This window comes from Microtus ochrogaster, chromosome 8 (genome assembly GCF_000317375.1).
Source record: "Microtus ochrogaster isolate Prairie Vole_2 chromosome 8, MicOch1.0, whole genome shotgun sequence".
Taxonomy (NCBI): Eukaryota; Metazoa; Chordata; class Mammalia; order Rodentia; family Cricetidae; genus Microtus; species Microtus ochrogaster.
Window position 1 is genome coordinate 42,761,047 of NC_022015.1, and position 14,703 is coordinate 42,775,749.

Consider the following 14,703-nt stretch of genomic DNA (forward strand, 5'->3'; position numbering starts at 1 on the left):
GACCAGGCTGGTCTCGAACTCACAGAGATCTGCTGAGCAGACATTTTTTTTGACCCTACAAACCAAGAGACAAAATGAAGGATACACATCAGTGCTAGTGTATTACATTGTCTCTGTTACTGCAGTTGAAGGCAGCCATAAATAATATACTACAGCAGATAAGAATGGCTGTATACCAACAAATTTATTTGAATCTAACATAATTTTCATATGTCACAAAATACTATTATGATTTTTATCTTTTTTTAGATTTATTTGTTTCATGTGTATGAATATTTGCCAGTGCTATAAGCCTCTGAGCTATCTCTCTAGCCCCAACCCTCATTTTTAGGCCTTTTAAAAGTCAGGGCCTAAGGAGATGGTTCAGTGGTTAAAAACATTTGTTGCTCTTGCAGAGGACCCAAGTTCAATTCCCAGCACCCACATAGTGGCTCACAACCATTCATAACAGCAGCTCCTGATCTCCATGGCACCAGGAATAAAAATGGTAGCATGCACATATGCAGACACGCAGGCAAAACTCATCCAAATCAAATAAAAAATAAATACACACACACACATATAGTGATTTCTTAGGATAATCCCAGCATTCAAGAGGTAGAAGCAGGAGGATCAGTAGTTTAAGTCCTGAGCTATATAAGACCTTGTCTTGGGGGTGGGGGGTGGGGAAGCTAACCCAAAGCTAGGCACATGTGATCTCAAATTGGGAAGCTAAGGCAGGAGGATCTCAAGTTTGAGGCCATCTTGGGCTAAGAGTTCCAGGCTAACCCAGGATGCAAAATGAGACCTTTATCTCCAAAAACCAAAGCACGCCTCTTAGACAAAGGCCTTCGCATTCAGCCTCTTGGGTTGAGCCCTCCTACAGACTCTGCGATTCTCCTGGTCTTTGAGCAGGCTCTAGACTCACTCCTTCATGTCTTTCCTCTTTCCAGTTCCTCTGCTTGGACTTTTATTCTGCTTTGCTTCAAGATCACCTATGCTTCCTTCAGGATCCAGGAAGAAAAAAACAGCACTTAACTCACACACTGGGGCTCAGGGCACCTCAGTAGGCATCAGCTTTCAGCCTGGAGGAGGGAGAGCTGATCAGAGAGGAATCGGAATGCAGGAGCACTGGCAGACACTGTGAAGATAGCTGGCTGGGAGGAAGGACTTGGCAGAGAAGGAAGGGATAAGCAGGAAAACAGCAATGAAGGGACAATGAGAGGACTGGGGAGATGTTTCAGTGGGCAAAGTACTTGTTACACAACTGTAAGGATCACAGTTTGGGATTCCTAGCACCTACATACAAGTCTGGCACACCTGTAATCCCAGTACTGGTGGGCAGAGATACTGGGGATGGGAGAACTCTCTAATCAGCCAGGCTAGCCAGAATGGCAAGATCTGGGTTCAGCAAGAGACCTTGTTGCAAAATAATAATAATAATAATAATAATAATAATAATAATAATAATAAATAATAATAAGGCAGAAGTCCAGCATGATGGTGGTTGCCTTTAACCCCAGCACTCAGGCAGAGGCCAGCTGATCTGCATGAGTTGTAGGCCACCCTGATCTACAGTGCAAGTTCCAGGTCAGCCAGGGCTACACACTAAGACCCTGTCTCCAAAAGCTAAAATTAAGGTAGAGTGGTAAAAGGAGATATTCCATGTCAACCTTTGGTTTCCATATACGTGTGCACACATGAATGTATACATACGGTGATGGTTTGAATGAGAATGCCCCCCATAGGCTCATATTTAAATGCTTGGTCCATATTTGGTGGAACTGTTTCAGAAAGATTAGGAGGTGTGGCCTTTTGAGAGAATGTGTGTCATGGTGGGGCAGGCTTTGAAGTTTCAAAAGCCAATGCTATTCTCAGTTAGCGCTCTCTCTCTCTCTCTCTCTCTCTCTCTCTCTCTCTCTCTCTCTCTCTCTCTCTTGCTAGTGCCTGTAAATTAGGAAATAATTTCTCAGCTACTGCTCCACTGCCATGCCTGCCTGCCTGCTGCAATGCTTCCTGCCATGAGGATCATGGACTGTAACCCTCTGAAACCATGAGCCACAATAAACATTTCCTCTTATAAGCTTTGGTCATGGTGTCTCTTCACAGAAATAGGAAAGTAACTAAGACATACACATGTGCACACACATATAAATACATGCACACATGCACCCTCCTCTTCTTCCTCTCTGGTCCTCCCTGAAAATCTGTCCCCAAGTGGGTTTGTATGTGTGGTCCTAGAGAGGATGGATCTTGTCTTTCTGTTTGTTTTTTTAATATTTATTTATTATATGTACAATATTCTGTCTGTATGTAATCCTGCAGGCCAGAAGAGGGCACCAGACCTCATTACAGATGGTTGCGAGCCACCATGTGGTTGCTGGGAATTGAACTCAGGACCTTTGGAAGAGCAGGCAATGCTCTTAACCACTGAGCCATCTCTCCAGCCCGGATCTTGTCTTTCTATAGCTCTCTCTACACTCACCTCACCTCTGGTGCCATTCCACCATGCCCACTACAGACAGTCCCTGCCTTGAAAGAGCCTGGTTACCTGATGTCTTGGTTGTCACTGAAAAAAAAAAAAAACAATTTAAAAGAAGGAAGACAGTGGCTTCAGTCCATTGTCACTTGGCTGCACACTTCTGTGCCTCTAGTGAGGCAGACTGTCTTGGCAGAGAGGGTAAGATAGGCAAAGGTGCTAAGAAAAGTCCACACAAGGGACATCCTTCAAAGACAACACCCAATGAATACTTCTCCAACCAGGCCCCACTTTCTGGCATCCTATTTTTAAAGTTAGCATTCTCTTGATCCAGTTACTTCTCATTGGAGTCCACTTAGGGTGGACCAGACTTCAATACAAAACAAGGGAGATGTTTCATATCTAGACAACAATATCCAGAGAGACATCTGCTAAGGTGATGTGAATAGAGTCCACCTTTGGACAAGATGCTTTCTTTTTTTAGGATTTACTTAGTGTGTGTGTATGTGTCTTTGTCTGTGCCTGTGCCTGTGCCTGTGCGTGTGCGTGTGTGTGTGTGTGTGTGTGTGTGTGTGTGCACATGCACAAAGAGACCAGAATCGGATGTCAGATCCCCCAGAGCTGGAGTTCCAGGCATTTACAGAACACCTGGTTTATTGCCTGGGTGCTGTAATCTGAACTCTGATCCTCATAATTGCACAGCAAGTACTCATAACTACTGAACCATCTCTCCAGGCACAGAGTGGTGCTTTCTTGGAACCAGACTGGTCATGGCAGAACCAAGCCAGGAAGGCTTTGTCTCAACATTGACTCCTCTTATGAGCTGGACCACCTGTGTGTTTCTGAGCTTTCATCCCCTTCCCGGGAAAGTAGAGCTGTTTTACCTGAAGAAATAATGACAGGGCCTCCACCCTTAAGAGGCTTGGTCTTAAGACAAACTTCCAAATGTGGATTGTAGCCCCATGTGCAAGTCATGATTAGCAAAACCCTTTAAATATTTTATTTGAACGGGTGTTTTGTCTGCATGTATGTACATGTACCTGGTGTCCACAGAAGCCAGAAGAGAGCACTGAATCCCCTGGAACTAGAGTTACATAGTTGTGAGCCACCGCGTGGATGCGGTGAATTGAACCTGGCTCCGCTGGAGGAGCAGCCAGTGTGTTTCACCACTGAGCCACCTCTCTAGGTCATGATTTGTACGTGCTAGGAAGCACTTTGTCACTGATCTGCCCTTGAGACTCCAGAATTTTCTCTAAACGCAGCAGTTTAGGATACATTTGCACAGTGTGGCATACAGGAGTAAACAGTACTCTTTGAAGCTTTTGTCTGAGGGTTTTTGCTATATTTATTTATCATGTGTGTGTGCACACCATGTGTACATGAGTGCCACGGAGCACATGTAAACATCAGAAGACAGTTTTGGGGAGTCAGTTCTCTCCTTCTAGAGATCAAACTCAGGTTACTGGGCTTAGTGGCAAGCATCTTTATCTTTACCTGCTGAACCTCCTTTTGAACTTACAAAGAGAAAAACACATGGGGTGGTGGTGGTGCACATCTTTAATCCCAGCATTTGGGAGGCAGAGGCAGGAGGATCTCTGTGAGTTCGAGGCCAGCCTGATCTACAAAGTGAGTTCTAGAACAACGGGGGCTGTTACACAGAGAAACACTGTCTTGAAAAACAAAGAAAAAACACACACACATCAGGCTGGAGAGATGGCTAAGTGGCTAAGAGCACTACCTCCTCTTCCAAAGGTCCTGAGTTCAATTCCCAGCAACCACATGGTGGCTCACAACCATCAGTAATGAGATCTGTTGCCCTCTTCTGGCCTGCAAGCATATATGCAGGCAGAACACTGTATAAATAAATAAACAAACAAACAAACAAATAAATAAAACCCACATATCTACCAGGTCATAATTTACACGGTTTTTAATGATGGATATGGTACAAGAAGTCTAAACAAGTCTTTTGATAAGGAATTACTGAAAAAATTATATGAGAAGCGGTTCATAGGTGACTTCTCTAAGTGCCACACACTGGGTGACTCAGATATCCAGGGCTCTGGAGGTCATAAGTCTAAAGCCAAGGTGTTAGCATGTTTGACACAGTCCTTTAAGATAGTCTCCACAGACAGCCATCCGAGAAGACTGACGGAGACAATGAAGCTCCTGCAATCCAGGCTCTAGACAGGGTGGTCCAGGGGCAGAGTACCTAACCACTAGGACCACCAGTTTCCTCTTCTTGCTACCCAGTGCAGAAATGGGTAGCACCAGGCAAAATGCTGCATCACTGGGGCTGGAGAGACGGCTCAGTGCTAAGAGCAGTAGGTGATTCTTTCAGAGGACCTGGGTTCCAGAGGACCAGTGGGCTCATTGGTTACCAAGCAAGCTAGGCTTGGGTAGAAAGTGTTTCTTTAGTCTGTTGTTGCTGTTCCAGCTAAGGTGAATAGAAATAGCCTCCCCAGAGAAAGTCACATAACACTGAATAACACTCTCAATAGTCTAGGACTATCCCATCTCCAAACAAGCCCACAGCAAGAAGACAAACATCAGATTTTCAAACTCCTTGTTTGGTTAAGAAGTTTCCAGATGCCAGGCATGCCTTTAATCCCAGAATTTGGGAGGCAAAGTCAGGTGGATCTCTAAAGTGTGAGGCCAGCTACAGAGACATAGTGAGGCTCGGCTCAAAACACCAAAAAAGCCGGACGGTGGTGGCGCACGTCTTTAGTTCCAGCACTTGGGAGGTGGAGGCAGGCAGATCTCTGTCAGTTCGAGGCCAGTCTGGCCTACAGGACAGCCAGGACTATTTCACAGAGAAACCCTGTCTCAAAAAATCAAAAAAAAAAAAAACAACAAAAACAAAATAAGGAAGGAAGGAAGGAAGGAAGGAAGGAAGGAAGGAAGGAAGGAAGGAAGGAAGGAAGGAAGGAAGGAAGGAAAGAAGGAAGGAAGGAAGGAGTGGGGAAGGGAGAACAGGAGGGAGGGAGAATCTCTTTCAGACCTTCAGTTGATTTTTACTTCATGCACTTGGGAAAGGAGGGTTGTACAGATGTTCCCCCTCTGGCTTAACAAAGAAAATTCACAGGTATTTATACCTTCTAGAAAACAGAGATGAGAATTTAAATGGTATTGCCAAGGCAACGCATTATTAAATAAGACAGGCAATCAGAATCAGAAGCTTTTTAAGTTAAAGGTTACTTTCTTGGGACAAAGCACAGCTTTTTAAATCTGGCTGCCTGACAAGACTCCTGTTAGAAATAACATCCACAAGGATGTTGTATGATGCAGAAAAGAACCTGCTCTTATTTCTGCTACAGAACAAGGTAGCACGCCTTCTTGCTCAGGCTAAAGTGTTTTGTTTGGTTCTATTTCAGTTTGGGTTTTGATTTTCTGAGACAGCATCTCACTGTGTAGTCCAGACTGGACTAGAACTTGTGGCAATCCCTCTGTCTCAGTCTCCCAAATACAAAGGTTATACAATGGAAGATTTTAGGTTTTTTTGGCGGGGGGAACTATGAGATTTTATTGTTGGCTTAGAGTTTGTTGTTTCGGTTTTAATTTTAGTTTGTTACCAACAGTTAAAGGCAGAGCCAGATAAACAAAGGCAGGTGAGGGCTGAGGTACAGTTCAGAGGTACAACATTTGCCCAACACCAACTGGCCCTAGTATTGATCCTCGGGGCTAGAAAGGAGGACAGTGGAGGAAGAAGGGGGAGGAAAGATTCAAGGTCTGAAAGACTGATCTTGAAGGGAAAGGAGGGGAGGGAGGGGAGAAAAAGGGAGAGGAGGGGAAGGGAGGGGAAGGAAAGGGAGAGGAGGGGAGCAAAGGAAGCCCAGCCCATGTCTGATGCCAACAGAGGCAAGGTATTACATCCTCTGGAACTGGAGTCACAGATGGGTGTGAGCCACCATATAGGTGCTGAGAACCAAATCCAGGCCCCCTGTATTAGAATCCAGGCACATCTAGGCCCTGCCCCGTAGGAACCTGGCGCAGTGCATCACACCCTGCTCTTCTGAAGAAGCAAGCAGGTCTTTGCCTCTCTCTCTCTCTCTCTCTCTCTCTCTCTCTCTCTCTCTCTCTCTCTCCTCCCCTTTCCCTTCTCTCAATAAACTCCACACTCAAGCTCTGTCTGCATGGCTCATTTGTCTCCTGCCTGTGGCCCTCACCCACCAAGGTACTGACTAGTGTCACAATCATAACAGCTTGCAAGAGCCACGAGTGCTCTTACCTGCTGAGTCATGTCTCCAGCCCCTACATAAATGGATTTTTTGGGGGGGAGGGGAGGCATCAAGATGACTTGTCAGGTCAAGGTACTTGCTAGCAAGTCTGATGACCTGAGTTGAATCCGATCCCCAGGACCCTCTGGTGGAAGGACAGAACCAACATCTGCCCTATACCAACACACATTCTGAAAGAAAAAGATTCAAATCCAGCCTGGACTATATAGCAAATCTGAGGTCAGCCAGCCTGAGCCACATGAGACTTATCCTGAAAAAAAAACAAGGGAATGGAAAGATGGCTCGGCACTTAGGAGTATTTGTTGTACAGCTGAGTTGGGTGGTGGCAGTGGCGGTGGCGGTGGCAGCGGTGCACACCTTTAACCCCAGTACTCAGGAGGCAGAGGCAGGTGGGTTTCGAGGACAGCCTGGTATATAGAGATAGTTCCAGGACAGCCAGGGCTATAGAGAGAAACCCTGTCTTGAACAACAACAAAGAAAAAAAAAAACAAATAAAAAAAAAAAAGCATTTGCTGTTCTTTCAGAGGACCAGGATTGGATTCCCAGCCCCCACATGGCTGCTTAGAACTGAGTATTAATACCAGTTCCAGGGAATCTGATGTAACTGGACTAACACCTTAGCACTCCTCATGGAGGCCCCAACAGGAACCAAGACTTAATCCATCAAAGACCTGGTCTATAGTTCCTAGATCCAGGAAAAGTCCCTAAATATACTTCTTAATCTTGCCTTTTCTGTAGTTTTGCTTCTCAATAACTGTTATTGCTAACCAAGACTACCATAATGTGGTTTCTGCACATAAAATACAAAGAATAGACCAGGTGGTGGTGGTGCATACCTTCAATCCCAGCACTCGGGAGGCAGAGGCAAGTGGATCCTCTGTGAGTTCAAGGCCAGTTTGGTCTACAAAGTGAGTTCCAGGACAGCTATAGCTGTTACACAGAGAAAGTCAATCTGGAAAAACCAAAAAAAAAAAAAGCATTTTGGTTTGTTTGCTTTGTTTTTACTTTTTACATTTACTCATGGGGGAATGCAATGCACACGCACAGGCGTGCACATGGAGCTCAAAGGACAACTTACAGGAGTCAGTTCTCCCTTCCACTCTGTGGGCCCTGCGGATCAAACTCAGGTCATCAGGCTCAGTGGCAGGCACCTTTGCCAACTGAGCCATCTCACTGACCCTAATTTAATTTTTAAAAATATTTACTTATCTGTGCAGGCTGAAAGAGGGCTTTGGGTACCCTCCTCTATTGCTCGCCAACTATTCCTTTGAGGCAGTGTCTCTCCCTGAACCTGGAGCTAATACTTTCTTGTCAACAAGAGCCAGTAATCCTCCTCTCTGCTCTCTCCTTGAAGCTGGAGTTACAGGTGTGTGGAAGATACCTGTCTTGCTTCATGGCTGAGTCATCTCTCCAGCCCCTATTTTATTTTGTTTTTGTTTTTTTTTTAAATAGAGAGCACTTAAAAAACAATAACCATCTTAGTCCTGAAACTCAGGACATACCAGGGTCATTCAAGCTGAGCACACTGTGAACTCCAGCACCACCCACACTCCACCCAGGGAGGCTATGCCTTTGTGCCCAGCCACAGGCACCTTGGCAGTACATCCCCTGTGGCAGCATCCCAGGCAGTTCCAGTCAAAAGACAATCAAACTTCCTGCTTCTTGGCGCTTGCTTCCTGCCCATTTCCCGACTCTGATCCTACTTTCTTCTGGCATTTCCTGATTGCCTTCCAATAAATTCTTTTAGTTCTTAGGACAACCAGGTACTCCAACTAATACTATCTAGAAACACATACATTGAGAAAACCCCACTTTTCCACTCTCCCCTGGAGGCTCCAGAGAAGATGACGCCCTGGGGACCACAGCAATACCCTTGCCACCAATCTGAAGGCCACCTGCTCTATCTGACACTGACCTGGCACCTTCTTGCCTCCTTATCGCCACACCTGGGGCTCAGTTTGCTTCTATTCTTCCTCTGTTAGAATCCCTTCCACTGTCCATCCTATAGATATGGTCAACTCTTGGCTCCGACCTCTCCCTTCTTCCTTCACACTAGTGTCATACCCCCACTTCCGCCCCAAGTGTTTCTAGATCTTGCCCTGTGCTGAGTTGTAGACTCTCCCCTGATGAAAACCTCCACCTGCAGGTCCTTCAGAACCTAAACAGAGAATGCCACCAGGGCACTGCTCACCTTCCTGCCTCTCATTGTCGTCTCCCCTAAGCAACTTGACGGCCCAAGCTGCCCATTCCCCTTACAGCCTGTTCACCCCACTTAGGCAATCATAAAAATCTTAAGTTTTTTTTTCTATCCAAGGACTAAGGACGTAGCCCAGTGTTAGAGCATTTGCCTCCACAAGGTAATTTATTTTTAATCTTTGGCCAAGGAGATGAATCAGCAGGCAAAGGTGCTTGCTGTTCATCCTGATAACTTGAGTTCAATCCCTGAAACCCACAGGGTGGAAAGAGAATAGACTCTTCAAAGTCGTCCTCTGACATACATATGTAGATCCACCTCCCCCTGCTCCTGGAATGCTGGATTAAAGGCAGGAGATACCATATGCCTTTTTTCATTTTTGACACTTAGAGTCTTACAGTACTTTGGTATTCCCAGGTGGCCTCCCAGACAATAAGAACCAGGCCAGGCCTTGCTTAGCTTTCAAGATGATTGCATGCGTCAGGGTCCAGAGCTTGCAGATTTCAGGGGACCGAGTTCCCACTTGTTTTCCCACAACCTGGAGGTCTGGAGGCAGAGTGTTGCCAGGGTCCTTCCAGACAAACTCAGTTTCTGAGGCTTCCCTGCATCATGGTAGCTGTAAGGAGCAAAACTAGGTCTCATTTTGTTTTGTTTAGTTTATTATTTTTTTATGTGTATGACATTTTGGCTGTATGTGTCTATGCACATGTATACCTGGTGCCTATGGAAGCCAGAAGAGTTACACATGCTGAGGATCACACCTGGATCCTCTATTATAGTAGCTAGCGCTGAACTGATGAGCCATTCGCCACCAACAAAGATGATAAACTTTTTAAAAAGATTTATTTATTTTTGTACGTTGCTTTATATACATGTATGTATTATACACTGCATGTGTACCTCGTGCCTGTAGAGGTCAGAAGAGAAGATTGGATTGCCTGGATCTGGAACTATGGGTAAACCACCATTTGGATGCTAAAACCCAAGTCCTCTTCAAGAGCAGAAAAGTGCTCTTACTTGCTAAGTTATCTCTCCAGCCCATAAAGTACATAAATTAAAAAAAAAATTTTTTTAGCCAGGCAGTGTTGACAAATGCCTTTAATCCCAGCACTCAGGAGGCAGAGACAAGTGAATCTCTATGAGTTTGAGGCCAGCCTGGTCTACAGAGTTCCAGGACAGGCTCCAAAGCTACAGAGAAACCCTGTCTCGGGGAGGAGGGGGATTAAATAAGCAGAAAATTCACAGTAAACTGTCTGTCTTAGTTATGGTTTGTATTGCTGTGACCAAACACCATAACCAAAAGGCAATTTGGGGAGGGAAGGGTTTATTTGGCTTACACTTCCACATTGCTGTTCATCACTGAAGGAAGTCAGGACAGGAACTCAAACAGGGCAGGAACCTGGAGGCAGGAACTGATGCAGAGGCCATGGAGAAGTGCTACTTACCAGCTTGCTTCCCCTGCCTTGCTCAGCCTGCTTGCTTATAGAACCCAGGACCACCAGCCCAGGAATTGTCCCACCTACCATGGGTTGGGCCCTCCCCCATTAATCACTAACTGAGAAAATGTCTAGATTTCATGGAAGCATTTCCTCAACTGAGGCTCCTTCTTCTCTGATGACTCTAGCTTGTGTCAAGTTGACACAAAAATCAGCCAGTGCACTGCCATAGCACATACCATAATACTTCAAAAGAGAGCCCATGAGGACTGGGCTTGGTGGTTCCATTTGGGAGGCAGAGGCAAGAGGACCTCTGTGAGGTTCAGGCCAGGAAGGGCTACACAGTGAGACCTTATTACAGAGTAAAAAGGTAGCCAGCAAAGAGGGGAAAGAGAAATGGAATATCCTGAGGACCCTGTGAGAGAGGACAGAGGGAAGGGGTGGAGAGCCTCAGGAAGAAGTCCAGAATAGACAAAAGCCAGGGGAGAATGGGGGCGGGGAGCTGAGAGGAAGGTTGGTATGTCTTAAGAGGAGTCAGTATGTACTACTCTCTCAAAGACCTCAGGCTCTGTCACTGAGTAAGAAGATGAAGAGACAAGGGTGCTGGGTCTTAGTTATTTTAATTTCTTGGGTCTGTCCTCTACACCAGCGTACCCTGAGGCCCAGGCCACCCCAAGCCCCAGCCTGCTGTAAAGGATGCCTGCAGTGTCCAATGTGTTCTTTTCCCCAAGGCTAGGAGAGTCAAACTATCTAGCGTGTCGTTCCTAAGGCTTCGAAGGCCAAAGTTAACCCCAACTCCTATGGGGTCCACCTAAGAGAGACCAACACGAAATCTGTGGACTGACATGTAAAATAATGCAAGATGCAATCACTTGACGACCTCCTCCATCACATATCCTTGGTTACAGTCCCAAACCAGCCTCCCCAACCTCCCTGCTCCCCAGCTAATCACATAACATCAAGCCTGTTAAAACCAGTCAAAAGTCACTCTGCTCCAGGCTCTCCAACTCCTACTCCACTCCCTCTGACCCTATGTGCAGTTCAAAATGACACTTGGCCTCAAATCTGGCCTTTGTCCTCAGCTCTAGGTAAGTAATTTCTAGGCCTCTGGAATGTCCTGTCTTGGGAGTTGTCTTTGGGGATATTAGCCAGGCTGCCAAAGTTTAACATATGGGAAATGGATTCTAAAGTATATGTCCAGAACCCTGGGAGGGGCTGGAGACTGAAGGTTAGTTATTAAGTAGAATATCTGTGATTGCGCTCTAGGGAAACAGGAAACAGGCATGGTGATACATGTCTGTAATACCAGCACTCAGAATTGCTATGGAGTTTGAAGACAGTCTGGACTACATTAATAGATACTGCCTCAAAAAAAAAAAAAAAAAAATCAAAGTGAAGCCTGCCTGTAATTCTGTAGAGGCAGGAGGATCCAGAGTTCAAGGTCACTCTTAGCTCCTCTGAAACTCTAAGAAAGCCAAAACTCTGTTCACCAAAGGCTCAAGTGTGTTTCCTGCTTCCTTGGTAGGATTTCCAGCAAGCAGGCATTGAGTCCTCAGGGAAGATATGGGAAACCGGGCTCCCCACACTCTCCAGCTCTACCCATGCACCTCTTCCTTTAGCTGGTTGTCTACCCTGTTGCTAATAAAAGTGCTGTGACTCACCCTAGCATACAGCCCACCCAAGGGAGCTCATGGGACCACTGGCTTCCATCTGCTGCTGAAGAGCAGTCCCAAGGTCTGAGTTGTACCCTCTGTGACTGCCTTATGAAGCCTTTGGTCATCTGCTCACCCCTTGCCGAATATCCTCCATTTCTTGCTCCTTCACTCAAGTACCAATTGTTCCCATTCAGATATTCAGATACCCAAAAGCTTCCCCAGACCTGCTGGATATGTCTAACCTTTGATATTGTAATGTAACAAGTGTAACCTACTATTTATGACTTTGTATTGGGTCACACGCACACTTTGGTTGGCCGTGGGTTAGAAGTTTACCTCCTTGGTGGGATGGACTTCCTCCAAACTCAACCCCAAACCTCCTGCTCCCAAAAATACCTTTCCAGTTTCACTTTTCCTGCTTATTTATGTGTGTTTTGTCTGCACATATGTATATAAATCACATGCATGTCTGGTGCCTGCAAAACCAGAAATGGGTGTTGATCCCAGCTACCACATAGGTGCTGGGAACTGAACCTGGGTCCTCTGCAAAAGCAACTAGTGCTCTTAACCTGAGTCCTCTCTTCAGTGCCATTTTTTTTATCACTCATCACCTTATCAATCATATAAATGTTTATTCTTTATTTCTTCTCCATCTGCACACCAGAGACTACATATCCTAAAGAACTGACAGTTCTGTCCTGTTGACTTCTTCTGGAGTGGGGTGTGCTGCTGGGGAACAGAGTCCTGTGCTCACTGGGTAAAAGCCTCACCGCTGAATAGAAAAGGGACTTCTGTATTCTGTTCTCTGCGAGAAGTCCCAGGCCCAGGCACTGTGCAGTCTTCAGGTCATCCCATCCCCACTCAGTCCTTGAAGAGACAAACTGGCTAAATGCGAGAACTAAAAACCAGGGTTAGAGACCTGGTCTACAGAGCGAGTTCCAGGACAGCCAGCGTTACACAGAGAAACCTTGTTTCAAAACCAGCCCCCTCCAAAAAAATTCAAGAGATGAAGCAGCTGTATAGAACTGGCCTGGCCGATGTAGTCTGAGGCTGCTTGTTCATTTCCCAGCCCCAGCCCCGAAATAAACACATAGAAACTATATTAATTGCAATATTGTTTGGTCGATAGCTTAAAGCCTATTTCTAGCTAGCTTTTACATCTTAAATTAACCCACTTCTATTAATCTATGTATCACCACATGGTTGTGTGGCCTACCAGCAAGGTTCTGTCCAGTGTCCAGTGTGACTACATGGCTTCTCCCCAGCTCCACCTACTTTCTCCCAGCATTCAGCTTAATTTTCCTGCCTAGCTCTATTCTGCCCTGCTATAGGACCAAAGCAGCTTTATTCATTACTCAATAAAAGCAACACATATACAGAAGGACTTCCCACACCAGGCCGAGACTATGGAGGGGAGAGGTAGGGAGGGTAAGCCAATAGAGAACAGGGGAAAGTCCTGCTTTGATGAGGGATGAAGAGAAGACACAACCTCATCAGGCAGGGTGACTTTTATTTGAAGGCAAAAATACCCAGTGTAAGAATTCATAAGGAATCTGCAAAAGTTAACAAAAAAACAAGGAGAGAAAAACTTGAATTCAAAAGGCAAGGGAAGAGGGGAGGAAGGTAGTAGGTCCTGGACAGGTATGGTCAAGCAACATAGGGGAAATTCAAGAGCAAGCCCTCATGAGGATTCAGGCTCAGGTTTTCCAGCTTCAGAGAGGTGCCCTCCTCTTGGCTTAGCCGGGTACTGTTGGTACTAACCAACAGGTTAGCACTGGCTGGCAGACTTATGCCACCAGGGAGGTTAGAGGCCCCTAGCCTGGCTGACAGGCTCACATCCTGAAAGTTGAGTACCACCAGATAACGCTCATTCTGGTCCCAGTGGCGAATATAGGAGAAGAGGCCAGATGAGGAGGCCAGTGCATGGAAGTCACCATGCAACAGAGAGCGCTCCTTACCCCGAAGGTGACTCAGCCGCTTGAACTGAGCCAGGATGGAGCTAGGGTCTTCATTCTGACCCTGAAAATGAAAGACACAGAAGGAATGAGTGAAGGGCTGGCTCTACTGGACATCTGTAAGCCACCTGCCCACCGTGAGGGTCACGCCTAAACTGCTTACCTTCACTGTCATGTCGGGGCTTATGGGTCCTGATGTCTGTGGGAAGCTGGATTCATTCCATGGCATGACTGGGGCCTGTACAGGCTAATAAACAGAAAGTGTGGGTCTTTAAAGAGGAGGGTACACTCCCATTCCCTATTTTGCTTTATTTTTAATTTTATCTTATGTGCACTGGTGTGAAGGTGTCAGATCCCCTGGAACTAGAGTTACAGACAGTTGTGAGCTGCCATGTAGGTGCCGGGAATTGAACCAGCTCTCCAGCCCCCCATCCCCTATTTTCATTTCACCATTTTGTATGTTTTTCTGCAGGCAGATGCCTTTGTGGCAGCACCCTATCATGGGACCCACACCTTGCACCTCTCTGCTTGTGTTGATTCTTGATAAACCGTGAGTTCACAGAGGGCTCAGAGTCTATCAAATGGGTGCAGAGTACCACTGTCCAACAAAACACTGGCTGTCATTCTGAACATATTACCAGACGCCAGGCATTACTTTTAAAAATAGGTTCTTGAAGCCGGGCAGTGGTGGCGCACGCCTGTAATCCCAGCACTCGGGAGGCAGAGGCAGGCGGATCTCTGTGAGTTCGAGACCAGCCTGGTCTACA

General features: G+C 46.1%; 1 protein-coding gene across 1 annotated transcript in view; it reads right to left on the minus strand.

The window, feature by feature from the left end:
• Nucleotides 1–13,473: 13,473 nt before the first annotated feature.
• Slc3a2 (solute carrier family 3 member 2) overlaps nt 13,474–14,703 on the minus strand; it is an 18,760-nt gene continuing 17,530 nt past the window's right edge. Inside the window, exons 9-10 of the mRNA XM_005351894.2 lie at nt 14,100–14,183; nt 13,474–14,000 (exon numbers count right to left, since the gene is read on the minus strand). Coding sequence (XP_005351951.1) covers nt 13,629–14,000; nt 14,100–14,183 — 456 coding nt within the window. The 3' untranslated portion in view covers nt 13,474–13,628. The remainder of the gene's footprint in view (nt 14,001–14,099; nt 14,184–14,703) is intronic.